This window comes from Berghia stephanieae, chromosome 15, assembly GCF_034508935.2.
Source record: "Berghia stephanieae isolate SIO BIC M18660-M18661 chromosome 15, UCSD_Bste_1.3, whole genome shotgun sequence".
In the NCBI taxonomy this organism is placed as follows: domain Eukaryota; kingdom Metazoa; phylum Mollusca; class Gastropoda; order Nudibranchia; family Aeolidiidae; genus Berghia; species Berghia stephanieae.
Genome location: NC_088374.1, coordinates 16,338,955 through 16,356,509, shown reverse-complemented (window position 1 = coordinate 16,356,509; position 17,555 = coordinate 16,338,955). Strand labels below are relative to the sequence as shown.

General features: G+C 37.2%; 2 protein-coding genes across 2 annotated transcripts in view; both read right to left on the bottom strand.

Moving 5' to 3' along the window:
- LOC144960786 (perlucin-like) overlaps positions 1 to 17,555 on the bottom strand; it is a 217,675-nt gene that overhangs the window by 20,082 nt on the left and 180,038 nt on the right. The gene's annotated exons all lie outside the window — the stretch shown is intronic.
- Positions 5,572 to 17,555, bottom strand: part of LOC144960787 (uncharacterized) — a 17,209-nt gene continuing 5,225 nt past the window's right edge. Inside the window, exon 3 of the mRNA XM_078894129.1 lies at positions 5,572 to 5,946. Coding sequence (XP_078750255.1) covers positions 5,760 to 5,946 — 187 coding nt within the window. The 3' untranslated portion in view covers positions 5,572 to 5,759. The remainder of the gene's footprint in view (positions 5,947 to 17,555) is intronic.

Genomic DNA, 17,555 nt, shown 5'->3' with positions numbered 1-17,555 from the left:
AATAAAGGAGAATATTCTTGACAAATTTCGGAATGATGAAGTGGGAAATTTGTGTCAATCAGACAAAGCTATAGTATTGTTAGGAACAAAATTGTGGAGTAAAAGTTCAAAGAAGGAGAGAAAAGTTATAATGAGTGATTTACGCATCTTAGGAAATTTGATTTTAAAAACTAGGAAGAGAACAAATCAACCTTCTTTCTCTGGAGAGGACGTGGTGAAGCGTTGTAACTTTAATGAAATATCGCAAACCATTTCTGAAATGACTTTGAAAGAGGATGGGACATTGAAAGCAGGCTTGAAGCTTTCAATTGGATTTATATTGAAAAAGTTAATTAATTTCTTAAAAGGGGAATATATAATGCAAAACAAAATGGAAGAATCCGCAGAGATAGATTTGTTCAAAGCTGTCCTGGATTATAATTGGGATAGTATTTTTTTTACAGCCAGAGTTCAATGTGAAGCAAAGAGAACAAATTTGAGAAAACCCAAAGAGATGCCATTAGAGAATGATATAAAGAAGCTACGGCAATTTATTACTGAAGAGATGGTCCGTATTTGTGAGGATGATTATCAATTATTTGATTCACATATGTTTGTTAGGCTTCGCAATGTCATCGTAGCTAGGCTTACAATGTTTAATGCGAGGAGAGGCGGAGAACCCGCAAGGATGTTGTTAAAAGACTGGAATGATGCAGATTCAGGTGTATGGGTTGATCCCCAGCTTGTACAACATGTCACTGATCCTCTGGAAAAAGCGTTACTTGAGAAGTATAAGCTGGCCTATCAGTCTGGAAAGGGCAGCAAGATGTTGGTCCCTGTGTTGATACCCAATGACACAATTCAGCCTTTAAGGAAACTTGCACAGGAGCGTAAAGCTGTTGATATTTCAGACAACCCATTTCTTTTTCCAAATACAGGAATATCCAAAGATCATGTAAGTGGTTACATTGCCATCAAATATGTCACTTCCTTAGTAAAGGATTTAGAGAAACCCCAGTTGTTAATAGCTGATAAATTCAGGCACCGAGCTTCGACATTATTTGCCTTACTTGATGTCCCACAACACGAGAGAGATGTCTTCTATCGACATATGGGACACAGTGAATCAATCAATCAAAACATTTATCAGTGTCCACTTGCAATACGAGAAATAACAGAAGTTGGTCATTTTTTGGGTCAAATTGATAACTCAGCATCGGTCACTGGGGAAGGAAATTGTAACATTGAAACAAATGACTCTGTAGTGAATAGAGACTCAAATGCAAATTTTGGAACATCCATAGTAACAGCTGCAAATCAAGAAGAAATATTTGATGGTGAAGCAGGAGTGCCAAATCAGCTTACGTGTTCTTCAAAACAAACTGAACCCAAGAGGAATTCAAGCAAAAATCGGAGATACATGTCATGGTCAGATGAGGATACAGATAGAGTCAAGTCATATTTTAAAAACTTTGTCGAAGATGTTTCAGCACATGGTTCAAGGGATCATTACCTAGAAAGTCTGAAATTATTCTGTTCTTAAAACACCACAGGGTATTTTCACAAAAAGGAATCCCTGAAGGTACACTAATTAGTTTGGTGAAGACAAAGATTTTTAATGAAAGAAATAAATATAGAAGGGAAAGAGCGTTTCAATCGGTGTAATGACAATCATGAATTTGATTTGTATTACATTCATTGTATTGTATAGTGTTATTGACATATTTTGGGGGTTTACAAAAACGTTTTATCTTTATATAGTACAATCTGTTCATCATTGCAATATCCTTTTTTATATTATATGAACATTCATTTGCTCAGCTTGAGAGACAAATGCTTTGTAGAACCATAGCTGCCAACCGTTCTGTTAAAAACGGATTTGTTCCGTATTTGACTTCCTGAGTCCGTAAGTGCTTATTTTTAGTTCGAAATCCGTATTTTGTAATTTTTGACTAATTTGTGGTAAAAAAGCCATGTGAGCCTAATGAATTATTATTATTGATCCATTATTATTACTATTACTACTACTACTATTGTTGTTATTATTATTATCATTATTATTGGTGTCCAGTGAGAGCATAATCTCCATTTGTGTAGCTCTTTAATTTGAATTATTCCTCTATCATAAATGATTTTCAACAATTAAAAAAGTTCCATTCGTTTATATGACGCCTGTATTTTACTCAAACCTTTCATAATGTATTGGAGATTTGCATAGGATATGGATGTTAGCCTCGATATACTTTGAATATTCTAAGACAGTATTGATACTTTCACTATTTGTTACAAATATTATTTTAATTAAGAATAAAATTAAATCCACCTTTTTGATTGGAAGGTATTCAATAAGAAAATCAATTGCTTATATTGATTAAAGATGACAATGATTATTTCCCTTTATTAATTTATGAAATATATAAATTTAATTCATTTAAAAACATCTTCATCTGATTTTAATTTTTTTTTTCAAGCAAGCTTTTGTAACGGTTTAGGTTCAAGAAAAATAAGTATACTCCATTTTTAGGTGTGTTTATCTTGTCAAAGTAAAGAAGTAGGAATTCTCTAATATTTAGAGGTGCATTTTACTATAACTACTATTATAGTATACTACTTAAAGACCATTATGTTGCATGAAAGAAAACATATATGCTATCGTCTACTTTTTATCTGAACTCACCTAATTTTTACCCCAAAACGCCCTCTCAAGTGATGTACCAGGTTGGTAGTTATGCATTTCTAACCATCTTAAGTTATTTCATTTATTTTACAATTGTGCTTCTTGTGTATTGGTCCTTATCAAAGTTGAGGCAGTTGAATTCTTTCTTTTATTGTCCGTTCTGAATTTTGATCTCATTGTGGAAAGCTCCCATAGCGGGCAGGGAGGTACACACTGTGTCTTCTATCCCCTTATATCTGTTTTCCAACATGCTTTCAGTCTTTGTCTTGGAATGAGATTACTTGTTTTTTTCCTGGCCCTCGCCGGAGTCCTAGCTGGGAGGGAAGCAGTCAAATGCATATTTATTGTTTTGGGAGATGATATTTTTTTCCTTGTAAATCATCTCTCTGTTATGTATTATTACTATATTTGTTATCTTTTAATGTATAATGTAAGCATTTGAGTGTGTTCCTCTTTGTTGGATTTTGTTCTTGTGTCCGGATAAGACTTATAGGTGATCTCAAACTAAGTACATTGGTGATACGCTCTTGGAATCTACATCTGATCCCTATTTGTTCCCAGTTCCCCTATGTCTTACTTTCTCTTGGATGCTTCAACTGTAATTCTAGAACTTTTTACTATCCAATTTTCTTCCTTTTTACTGGCGCTGATATAACCTAAATGTGTTGCAAGCGCCGTAAAACCCTTAAAAACAAAACAACAATCATTGTGGAAAGTGTCATTTTAACGATTCAAATGTGCTGGTACTAAACCCGATAATTGAGCAACATTTGGACTAGCCTCTGTCATCTCAAACTTGTTAGTGTTAGTAATAGTAATTAAAAAGGCTGACTTTTATATGTTGCGATTCGATGAAGGGGGGGGGGCGGGGCTTCGGCACACATCGCCCCTCATCCCGGGCCAAATGAGCGTTCCTTATTTTATTTTTGAAAAGTTGGCAGCTATGTAGAACTATCTGAAAGAATCAGATATGGCAGAATAAAAAGTCTTTCTACTAACCCTAACTTAATTGGCCAATGTAGCTTTATGTTCAGCATTTTCTAGATACCTAATGTAAAATTTCACTATTCTTTTTATGATAATTTTAAGAGTTGCAATCTTTAGAGGTGACTGTCAAGAAATGACACCTCTGTGCATTTAATTTCATTCTTTCTTTATCCCCTCATCCTTAATCAGAATAATAATAATTAATAATGAAAAAAAAATGCAGCAACGACAGCTTACAACGGCATAAAGTGCTTAAGAATTATTTTTTTTGCATTAAACTTTATTCAAACGATTTTCAACACTTTTGCTTCACAGTTTATGCTTTTTAACAAATGCAATTAAGCAACTTACCAGCAACAACATATTGGTTTGTTATCATTTGAGGGTTTTATCAGTAAAACTGTTTCTATTCTTTTATGTTGCACTGTACACATAACAAACTTCATGCTTTTATTTGGTGACCAAAGACTTATGTGATACAGTGGATGAATGTTTGTGATGGCTTTTGGAACTGAAATAAACCTGCAATATGATTTGTAGACTTCTATCGTTATGTATCATTTTTCGGTCAAATGTAAATGTAATTTTACACGAGCTTGATGTATCATAAAACCCACAATGAGCTCAACGTGCAGCTGGTAGTGGTAGTACATTTATATGGACACGAACAACGTTGTTACAATTCAGTAACGTACTCCAATTAACACAAGTGAGACTGTAAATGAGACTTTTACAATGACTCTGCATCGCCACAAATATGGATTCGAACCCTGGCAACTCGGGCGTCAGACGAACTGTCTACCACGAAACCAAAGCAAGCATTGTGCAAGTTAAAGTGAATGAGATGTTGATTGAAGCCGTTCATTGTGTCCATCAGATCTGCTGTCCTATCCATCCAACTCCATTCACTGGGTGGGGTTCCCGACTTCCCATAATGGGCAGGGACGTACTCGTTGCGTCTTCTATCCCCCTATGTCTGTTTTCCAAATCATACCGGAACCCAACAACATCAATACAAATAAAGACAACTGCAACTGCAGAAAGAAAGACAATTGCCCTCTTAAAGGAAACTGCCAAAAAAGCGCCATAGTCTACAAAGCCACCATAACCACTGATAACACCGCAGCACAGAACCCCCATTCAAATTACGATACAACAATCACAAAGCCTCCATAACACATGAAAGCAAAGCAAAAAGCACCAAATTAGCAATGCACTATTGGGAACAAATAAACACTAATAAAACACAAACAATAACCTGGGAGTTCGTTAGGCAAAGCAGCTCCTACAGATGCGGTGCTAGAAAATGCAATTTATGCCTGACAGAGAAACTGGAAAATATTATTACACAACTACAGAAACAATAGCACCTTAAACAAAAGATCAGAACTAATGACAATGTGCAGACACTATAACAAATTCAAGCTCAAAACGCAAAAGGCCAAATAACCCTCCCCCCCCCTCCCCCCTCCCCCCCCCCTCCCGACCCCATTATACCCCTCCTCCCCCTCCCCCCCCTCGCCTCCCCACGCATCCACATTCCACAACACTATCACACACACATGTACACACCACACACAACACACCTACACGCATACACACACACACACACACTCATAATATAAGCAATAAGAGCACTTCACAACAATGACGATACACATCAACACTAATCACCACTACACAACGAAACCAAGATCAAGCAATTAGTTTGGAGTAAGAACTTTTCTACGGACATTACTATGGATTACGCCAACTGAAGACGTGTAAGACACAGAAACGAATCGTCTCGGCCATAAAAAATGTGAGTGACAATCTGCATTCTATATATATAAATATATATATATATATATATATATATATATATATATATATAAATATATATATATATATATATATATATTATATAATATATATATATATATATATATATATATACTTACATCATAACAAAATGAAATTATGATAGTGTTCTTGGGTACTATTTATGTCAACTATATCAAATTACGTCGGTTGAAAAGAGGCACATCAAACTATTACATTTCCTTCAATGATTACATTGTTGATAATATTTTCTTTAGTTATCACAAAGGAAAAAGCTATCGAAGTATGATGTATGTTAATCAAAAACTGTTTGTTCCCGTTTGGTAGGAGATAAGAGTTTCCTTCCAGATTTTGATCTATTTTTGGATTTTCCTCCGGAAACTGTTGATCTCTTGTCGTAGCATTCATACACTTCAAAGTGTTTCCCTTTGTAAAGAAAATACACATGGGGTTGATTGCAATTTCTGTCCAAGCAGTACCACCTGGAATAAAAAATGAAAAGGATATCACTTGTTTTTTATTTCAGTATTTCAAAAGTTTACGTTTCAAGTAGCCTTGCTTTATGTTTCGTTCGTTTTTAAAAAGTTGTTTGTTATATTTTTGTTGCCATTTTTGTTGTTTTTTGTTTTTTGTTTGTTTTTTTTTGGTAGTAATTCAAAACCACACATGCCTTTCTCACGGTCCAACCGGCATAATTAATATCACTGCATACATTACAGACACCAAAGACAGGAAATATTTGCCAGTTGCCCTCGGAATTATGGCCCCAGCCATCGGTGTTACTGAGATGAAAGAGCCGGCCACCGACTAACCCCGACTCGGACTCCATGATGCCAGCAGCAAACCAATTCTACCTAACTTTACCACATTTAACAACCAACACAAATAACCAGTCAAAATCTATAGAGTCAAAAAATCATGGACCTGATTGGTTCTTGCTAAAGACCCAAACTCCGGGATTTTAAATAAAAAGGTGATGAATAAGCCATCTCTCATCATCTCTCATTTCTCTCCCATTATGGCTGGCCAAACTGATGTGACAAGAATTTAATATCATATTTAGCGGAATATCCTGGAGTAGGACTTGATTGGGGTGTAGGGCATGAGAGGGAGGAGTAGTACCTCACGGTGAAAGGCAGTCACGCTTCTTGGTGATCCTGAGAAGTGGCTTAGTAACTTATTTGGTCTCCACCTCATGTGTCTAATTCGTATATGGCTCCAAGTAACTGATGTGCACTCAGTGGCCACACCCCGGGCAACGGTTTTGACTGACCGGCTAAACTATACGAGGGAACCCAAAGGCTCTGCCGGAGGGTAAGGAGTCGTCTTTCCTTTATGTGCATGAAGACTGTTATGGCGGAGAGTGCAGATGATCCAGCAACATGGACAATGGACTCGATGGCGTTACAGCAAGGTGTATGGTACACGTGGAGCGCGTCAAAGACGTTAAATGATTGCGGTCGGCCATCGTAGAAAGGATTGGGGCCCTACTATGTATTATCCCATTGTATTGAAATTAATCATGCCACGTAAAGTTTATGGAAGTTATACAGGTACCCCTGAGACCCCTGCGGGTGTGATACCTGTTGTAAATATTAACAGGGAAGAGACAATCTCTTCAGGGAGTAGTACAAACGAGGATGACGACGTCAATCTAAAGCCTGCGGGAGGATTGGAGTCCGATAATGTATGTATGAAATATGCAGGGAAATGTCTACGCATTGGAACATGGAATGTCCGGACATTATATACACTAGGTAAACTGGACAACTTGATTAAGGAGACGGATGAGATGAAGGTGGACATACTAGGAGTGTCTGAGCACAGATGGACAGAAGAGGGTACTGTAAAAAGAGACACTCACACATTTATCTATTCTGGAGGTAGTGAACATCAACATGGTGTGGGTGTGCTGGTGAAATCTAACATTCTCAAATATATTATTGGTATATATGCTGTAAGTTCCAGAAACATGATGATAAAATTGAGAGCCAGACCTTTGGACATGTCAATCATCCAGACATATGCACCCACAAGTGATTATTCGGATGAGGACATTGAAATATACTATGAAGAATTACAAAGTATGATGAAACACGTAAAATCAACGGATGTGTTAATTGTCATGGGTGACCTAAATGCTAAAATTGGGAACGGGAAGGAGAGTGACGTGGTTGGCCAATATGGACTTGGGGTTAGAAATGAGCGCGGAGACAGACTAGTTCAATTCTGCATTGAAAATGAGCTGATTGTTACCAACACCTTTTTCCAGAAACCAAAGAGAAAATTATACACATGGAAAAGTCCAGGGGACTGGTGTAGAAATCAAATAGATTACATTATGATCAGGAAAAGGTTTCGCAACAGTGTAAAATCATGCCAAACAACCCGGGAGCTGATATCAATTCTGACCATAACCCACTTATTGCAAAGCTAACGTTAAAGCTAAAGAAAATTAAAAAACCAAAGCTATTAGAAAAATTGGACATCGATCGTCTAAAATGGTCATCAGAATTGCAGGAGAAATATAATGTCTCTGTTTCGAACAGATATGATGAACTACTTATTGAATCACAAGAACAATTCTCACAAGCAAATGCAATTGAAGAAATTGATATAAAATGGAACATATTCAAAGACAGCATAAAATTCGGTAATAAGGTTATTCCAAAGAAGGAGAAAAGAACAAGAAAGCAATGGATGACACCAGAAATTTTGGATCTCATGTCAGAACGAAAACAAACGAAGAACAAACCAGAGTATGAAGCGCTGAATAAGAAAATCCAACACAAATGTCGCATAGCAAAAGAAAATTGGCTTAACCACAAATGCAGGATGATCGAAATATTTGGCCTAGATGGAAAAGCAGCCCACGAGAAAATAAGACAAATTTCGGGCAAAAAACGCACCACTAACAACAATAACTGTATTAAAGACAAGAATGGTAAAATATTATTTGAGAAAGAGGATATAAAAGAAAGATGGTGTCAATACATTGGCGAGTTATTTGATGATGACAGGCCCCAAATACCTTTGCCAAGCAACACTGAAGGTCCTCCAATACTCGCATGTGAGATAGAAAATGCATTGAAAAATATGAAAGATGGCAAGGCTGAGGGTGAAGATGGCATTGTAACAGAAATGCTAAAAATTTTGAAAGAATTCTCAATTGTGAAACTAACAGATCTCTTTAATAGTATTTACAATACAGGCTATATTCCAGACGAACTTGCCAAATCGGTTTACATCACCCTACCGAAAAAACCAAAGGCGACAACTTGCAGTGATTTCCGCACAATAAGTCTGATGCCCCATATAACTAAATTATTATTGAAGATCATCCTAGAAAGAATCAGGGCTGCCATCGATAATGAAGTTGGCGATGTACAGTTTGGCTTTAGAAAAAATAATGGGACAAGAGAAGCAATTTTCTGTTTAAATAATATCACACAAAAATACATTGATCATCAAAAAGAAATCTATGCATGCTTTATCGATTACGCAAAAGCATTTGATAGGGTAAAGCATGGAGAATTAATGACATGTCTGGAAAAGGCAGGCATTGATGGCAAAAATATACGGCTAATAACCAATCTATATTGGCATCAAAAAGCAGCCATCAGGATTCAGGGCGATCTGTCACCTTTCACGCCAATTAAAAGAGGAGTTCGGCAAGGATGTATCCTCTCTCCATATCTATTTAACCTGTACACAGAGTTTATCTTCCGTAAAACTGAGCACATTCCAGGTATTGTTATTGGAGGTAGGAGGATAAATAATCTGAGATATGCAGATGATACAGTATTGTTGGCATCGAACGAGACAAATCTACAGATCCTTGCAAATCAAGTAAACCTGAACAGTACAGCAAAGGGTCTAGAGATGAATGTTCAAAAGACGAAGGTAATGGTCATGTCAAAGAAGCCTGAAAAAAGCGCAAAAGTCCAAATTAATAATCAAAACATCGAACAAGTAGATTCTTTTAAATATCTTGGACAGACAATGACCAACAACGGAAAGAATGAGCTGGAAGTGAAAAACAGGATTGCTATAGCTAAGTCGAGGTTCAGCCAACTGAATAACATTTTAACTTCGCAACAAACGCAGATGAAAACGAGAATAAGAATACTCAAATGTTATGTCCACTCAACACTTCTCTACGGCTCAGAAACATGGACCTTGAACAAACAAATAGAGAAAAGAATTGAGGCCTTTGAAATGTGGACTTTCCGTCGCCTTGGAAAAATCAGTTGGAAAGAAAAGAAAACAAATCAAGAAGTCTGTGACATCCTTGATATCAGACCGACCCTAATGAAAGTAATAAAAACAAGAAAACTTAAGTATTTTGGACACCTAAGACGCCATCAAACTGTCAACAAGGACATTCTTGAGGGTAGAGTGGAGGGGAAAAGAGGAAGAGGCAGGCCAGCAAGAACTTGGATAGATGATGTGAAGACATGGACAGGATTGTCGGCAGCCGAATGCAGTCAGCAAGCTGTCAACAGGGAAGATTGGCGTGTCATTTCAAGTCGACCTCAACCCATGAAATGACACTGGAAGAAGAAGAAGGACTTGATTATGACAATCTAATTTAATTATGTTATGATTACATGATGTCATTTCAAACTAGTGTGTGTAATAAACAATATAAATGGTTTTGACTGGCACAGTAAATGGACGCCAACCTATCAAATCATGGAGATATTGATAATTCATAATAATAATAATAATAATAATAATAATAATAATAATAATAATAATAATAATAATAATAATAGTAATAATAATAATAATAAGCATATTTATATAGCGCCTATCGTCGAAATCTCAAACCGCAAAAAAAAAACCAGAATAAACAAAAATTTTCTATTCAATTTATATATATAAAGGCATTTATATAATTAATATGTACTGTTTTCTTATGTTCTCTTATTTGCGTACTTATTTTCCCCATCCCACTAACATAATTGCAACCCCTTTGTATAATTATTAATATGAGATCAGTGGTGTTTTCAAAGGTTTGTTTATTAACATCCTTTCAATATCACTGCTCATAAAGGGAAGGCAGAACGTTGCAACTCAGGCAAAGTTTTCTTCCTGTTAGCAGATCTGTCTACCCATCGATCAGTTTACCTGCCCATCGCTATGGTTTGTCGGGTATAACCAAGGATATAATGCCTCGGGGTGATAACCAAATCAATGCTACAAGAACTATCTAAAGAATTAACCAAGGAAAAGCCGCCCTCGCAGCCTTAAGCAAACAAATGACTGCCAACAACCAGTCCGCCAGCCAGCGCACCTCTACGAATCAGATAAGGAACAAATAACAATAACTCGAGTAATATAAAAGAGAGAGGATGACAATACTCTTCAACAGTCGTAACATCACTTCCTTCCTAACGACGCATGGTAACTTAGTAACACTGGCTCTAAACTATCGGAACAATGGGGGACGCCCGTATGAACTATTTCTCGGGCGAGCATAAAGCGTATCCAGAGGGGAAAAAACACATAAATTTGATCATGTTTTGACGTTTACACATTCTAATCACAAAGCATATGAAAAGTTCTAGCCAGCATGAAAAATAAAAAGTAATGATTTTCTTTGTTTAGAACCAAGATGGCCGCCGTTGCCGGGCGGCGTGACATTAGACTATTGAATGGTATTAATTGACTTATATATAGTCTAACTTTTAATTAATTAAAATTTACTATTATACATTTGTTTAATTATGAATTAAATTAATGTGAGGCTACTCTAATTGTTTTATTATTTAAGTAATTCTGCTTTAACGGTGGAATTAATCACTTATCTTATGAACCTGATCTTTCCTTATCTAACGGGCCACTTTTTTCACTACATATCTTCTTTAAATTTAAGCTTTATTACTATCTGTCGGATCGCCAGGAGCTTAACCTATAATAATAATAATAATAATAATAATAATAATAATAATAATAATAATAATAATAATAATAATAATAATAATAATAATAATAATAATAATAGCAATCCTGTTTTTCACTTCCAGCTCATTCTTTCCGTTGTTGGTCATTGTCTGTCCAAGATATTTAAAAGAATCTACTGGCGGGTTTCGCCAAGACCGAAGCACATCGGACGTTGTATGGACACATAAATGGTTGGCAGCAAAGGCACTCAAAGAAAACATATCCATAACAATAACCGGAATCGATATGTCCGCAGCCTTTGATACGATCGACAGAGGAAAACTTTTGGAGATATTAACAGAAATAGTAGACGAAGACGAGCTCCGAATAATCCGATTTCTCCTCAGCAACACAAAGATACAACCAAGGATATACGGGGCCACAAAACAGACGCAGTTCGAAAGTAACATCGGGACCCCCCAAGGAGATAGTCTGAGCCCGATTCTGTTCACAATATACTTAGAACACGCTCTGAAAGAAGTTCGAAAAGTCATTCCAAAACCAACGACTCATATTGAGAATGCAATCCCTAGAGAAATCGCCTATGCAGATGATGTCGATTTTATTGGATCAACACCAGCAAATATAGACATCATACAAAATACCCTCATGAAATATAACCTCCAAGTCAATGCCAATAAAACCGAATTTACAACAATATCGAGGAACAAAGAGGAATGGAAAAGAACAAAGAAAGTCGGCTCACTAATTGGAGACACCGAGGATGTACAAAGAAGAAAACAGCTATCAAACGCCGCACTCAGTAAACTAACCAATGTATGGATTAGAGGTGACAAAATAAAGAGAAAAACCAAACTGAAACTGTACCATGCTCTTGTAAAACCGGTACTTCTGTATAACTGCGGCACTTGGGCGTTGACAAAATCCGAAGAAGAACATCTGGATGCCTTCCATCGCACACAGCTAAGAAGGGTACTGGACATCAAATACCCCAAAAAGATCTCAAATGAATCACTCTATAAGATCACAAAAGAAAGACCAATCTCCCTTGACATTTTACAACAACGATGGCAACTTTTCGGTCACATACTACGCAGGGACAAAAACATACCAGCAAACCAAGCCATGTCGGGATACTTCCAAAAACACGGGAACCTTTTCAGAGGAAGACCGATCACAACACTCCCTGTGATCCTAAACAAAAACCTCACAACACTTGGACAAAGCATTAGTCTCATAACGGCAGGGGACCTTGAAAATCTGAGAACCCTAGCAGAGGACCGCAATATTGGAGACACCTCACACAGGAAATACTGGAAACAGCCAAGGCGACCCGATCTTTTTGTCGAGACGCGAAAGGCATCTAAATTAAATTAAATTAATAATAATAATAATAATAATGCCGAAAACTTATATAGCGCTATAACTCCGAGACACCAGACTCTAAGCGCTTAAATTACAAATTACTTTGGCTGAAACATACTCATTTACACACACAAGCACACACACACACACACACACACACACACATACACACACAACACAACACACAACACAAACCAAACCTATCTTGCTCCTCATACCATCTACTAAAATCGAAACAAATATGTTTTAAGCGAACGTTTAAAAATAGACAAAGATTCTTTTTCACGAATGCTCTGCGGTAAGGCGTTCCAAATAGAGGGTTCGAAATGAGAAAAGGATCTCATTCCAGCATTTTTCCGAATTCGAGGGACAACTAGTTTTGTGGAATCACTGGCCGAACGTAAGGGGCGGGGTTTTGAATATCTTTCAACTAGTTCTGAAAGTTAGGAAGGGGCAGTACCTTCAAGACAACGATACACTAAAACACAAGATTTGAATTTAATCCTTTTCTCAACAGGCAGCCAATGCAGATTATGAAGTAGAGGTCCGGCAGAGTCGCACCTACGCTTCATGAATACTAGTCTGGCAGCGATGTTTTGGACAATCTGAAGACATTTCAGATTGTATTGCGAAACGCAAAACAACAGAGCATTACAATAATCCAATTTCGATAGTACGAGGGACACAACCAGGTGCTTTGTCACATCCTCAGGTAAGAACCGTCTAATGGAAGCAATCTTTTTTAGTTGGAAAAAGAGAGATCTAACCAAATTATTAATCTGATGCTCCATCGACAGTCCAGAGTCTAAGAATGTGCCAAGGTTTTTCACTTTGTCAACAATTTGAATGGAGGCATCCCCTAACTTCAAATCTGTTTCACTTTTCCACTTCCTGTTCCCCACATACAGCACCTCCGTCTTATCATCATTCAGTTTCAGTCTGTTCTCATTCATCCATTTCTTAACACTTTGGATACAATTTTTACTATTGGCTGATACTTCTTGTAAATTTCTCGTATTGGAAACGCAGTACAATTGCGTATCATCAGAGTATTGATGGTAAGACAGACCAAAACTTCTGATGATTTTAGACAGAGGGCCAAGGTACAAAACAAAAAGAACGGGTCCAAGTATTGAACCCTGGGGAACCCCACGATCAAGAAAGATTTCCTCAGATCTATATTCATCCACCGGAATAATCTGTTTACGATTAAACAAATATGACCTAAACTAATCAAGCGCTGCACCAGACACGCCATAAGTAATTTCAAGACGTGTGAGAAGAAGATTGTGATCAATAGTATCAAAAGCAGACGATAGGTCAAGCAAATTCAGCAAAGAACATGAACCATTGTCTATAACAGAGAGGAGATCATTAGCAACCCTAACAAGTGCTATAAGCAGACTGAAATTTTTCTTCAAGACAATTATTTTTAAGATGAGACAGTATTTGTTTCAAAACAAGCTTTTCTATGATCTTAGAAAGAAAAGGAAGATTAGAGACAGGGCGATAGTTTTTTAAGTTCTCTTTATCGAGATCAGGTTTTTTCAAAAGGGGTTTGACATGAGCAACTTTGTTAATGTCTGGTACAGCACCTGACTGCAACGAATTATTAACAATACATGTAAATGGTGTTAAAATTACATCAATGCATTTTTTTTAGAATGGCAGTATTTACGGGGTCTAAATCACAACTTTTAGTTGGAGACGACATAATGCAATCACATAAGTTTAGTTGACCAGACAATCTTCTCTTCTTCTAGGTTCCATTCCTGGTCCAGGCTTCGGATACTGCATGAATTATCTCTCTCCATTCCTCCCTGTCTCTTGCTTTTTCAAACAGCTCTTGGATTGTTAGGTTGGTGAAGCCCTTCAGTAGGTCTATGAGTGTTTTTCTTTGTCTCCCCCGGGCGCGTTTACCAGGTATTTTTCCACAACTTGCCAGGTATTCATTCTTATCTTTCCTTACTATGTGTCCGAAAAAGGATAGTTGTCGATCCGCTATTAAGGGCATTAGTTTCCTTTGTTGGTATGTTTGTTTTAGCACTTCTTCGTTCGTTTTGTGTGCAGTATACGATATTCTCTGCATCCTTCTCAAGCACCACATTTCAAAAGCTTCAATGTTCTTTTGTGTTTCTGCATTTGTAGTCCAGCTTTCGCATCCGTATAACAAGATTGGCCACACGTAGCACTTCAAGACTCGGAATCTAATCCCGAACGACATCTGTTTGTTTTTCAAAATGTTTCCCAGGTCCATGAAGGCCTGTTTGGCTTGAGTTATTCTTGCTCGTATGTCTCGGTTACATCTTCCATCTGTTGTCACTATTGAACCTAGGTATTTAAAACTTTCTACGTTGGTAAGTTGCTCGCCGTGAATCGTTATATTGCAGGTGTTGTTGTTTTCGGGGTTTTTCTGTATTACCATGCATTCCGTTTTGGTGATATTCACTTCCATTCCCTTGGCTTCACTATCTACTACCACTTTGTCAACAATCTTTTGAAGTTGGATTTCTGATGTTGCAATGAGTACCGTATCGTCTGCGTATCTTATATTATTTATGTTGTGACCTCCCACTTTTATTCCCTCCATATTATTTATGCCCCTCATGATTGTTTCTTGGTATAGATTAAACAGATCTGGTGAGGCAACACACCCTTGACGGACTCCTTTCTTAATAGGAATGGAATTTCCCGTAGAGTTTCCGATTTTGATAGATGCCTGCTGGGTGTAGTATAATGTTTGCATGAGTCTGAGGTCTTTCTCATCAGCGCCAATGGAGTGCAGTTGTTTTAGTATTTCTTCGTGGCGTACTCTATCAAAAGCTTTTTTGTAGTCGACAAAACAGAGGTATAGTGGGGTCTGAACCTGTATAGCTCTTTCACTTAAAACACGGAGGAGGTATATTGCGTTCCTTGTCCCTCTGTCAGGTTGGAATCCATATTGTTCTTCTGCGATTTCGGGGTTAATCTTATTCCTTAGCCTGTTGATAATTATACGCAACAGTATTTTGTTGATGTGGCTTATTAAACTTATAGTTCTAAAATTTTCGCATCTGACTGCACCTGCTTTCTTTGGCATTGCTATGAAAATAGAGTTACAGAGATCTTCTGGAATTTTCCCAGTATTGTATATATTGTTGAATAATATGTGAAGTTCATCAATTGCTAGATCTCCTAGGCTTTTTAATACCTCTACAGATATTTCATCAGGGCCTGTTGCTTTACCATCCCTCATTCGTTCCATGGCATGTTCAATTTCACTTTTGGTGATGTTTGGTCCGCTTAATGGTTCTTTGAATTTCAGTGGTGGTTCATTTCTATTCTGATCATTGTACAGTTCGCCTATGTATTCTACCCATCGGCTTTCTATATGACCAGACAATAGCAAGTAGTAATAGGATGTAAGAGGCACCGGGCGACGTTTCTATCTGTTGGAACTTATACTACTTTTATCTGTCTTATCTTTACTTGCCACCCTCCTACAGATCGCGACATTTGTTATGATTTCTTTTGTTTTGTTTTGTTTTTGTTTTTACAAAGCGCATATACACTTAATACATAATTTATTTTCTTCTTCATCATCATCATAATCATCATCAGCATCATCATCATCATCATCATCATCATCATCTTCTTCTTCTTCTTCTTCTTCTTCTTCTTCTTCTTCTTCTTCTTCTTCTTCTTCTTCTTCTTCTTCTTCTTCTTCTTCTTCTTCTTCTTCGAGTTCACGTTCGCTCAGATGGTTAGTCTACTCTCCACCAGATATGCTGTCTTCTGGAGATTCTCCAGACTCTCGTGGAGCTTACTACACAGGCTGGTTGGGGCAGTCGGTGGCCAGTATTTTCTCCTAAGGGAAGAGAGGGTTGAGCAATTATGTTCACCAGTTCACCAGTCAAACTTTCTGTTCCACAGGGACAGTAACTTGTTGTTCCCACCTTGAATTTGATATGGAGGTGATGGTTTAATCTATCGTGACCAGTTTGCATAATAAAGATTATCTACTTGCTATTGTCTGGTCAACTAATAAATTGGGTCATTCCAAGTAAAAAAAAGGGAGCTTATGATGTTCTTTGTTTCTTTATACGATCAAGCACCATCTTCAGTAGCAATCAGATTCCCTCCTTAGCGAGTGTATCTGCAACTTCATTACATCCAGTGCCGCAGTGAGGTGGTATCCATTGATGGACGAATTGACGAGACCTGCAAAGTAGATCTAGGGATGTTTCAAGATCTTCGATTTCTCTATCAGTGAACTCATGGGTCTGTTGCGACTGAAGAACCGAGAGAACGTCAGTCAGGATTACTATCTTCTGTGTCGTGTTTGGATAATGTGCAAAATAAGTTATAGCCTTTTCTGTAGTTGATATAGTGTAGTCCTGAGCTGTGGAGAATTTGTCCTCTCTGCCATTTTGACAGTTTATATATATATATATATATATATATATATATATATATATATATATATATATATATATATATTTTATATATATATGTTTTGACGATCTTAAATGGAGTTGAGGTGGGATGTTGATTCAAGTTCTTGGATTGGGGGTGGATCTCATGCCTTCAGTAATAATTACACATGCTTGATCTTGAATCCTACCCAGCTTATTAAAGTTTGATATGGCTGCGGTGCCCCATGCCGATGCTCTATTTTTAAGAATTGGCCTGATCCGTCCAGTTTACAGCTTTCGAAATATTGAAGCATCTCCTATATTGATAGAGCTAGCTAATTTCTGATAGAATTATGGAGTCCCTTTCCAGACTACTTGGTCTAGTTGTTGTTGATTCACAGTTTAGCGTTTATGCTGGTTTA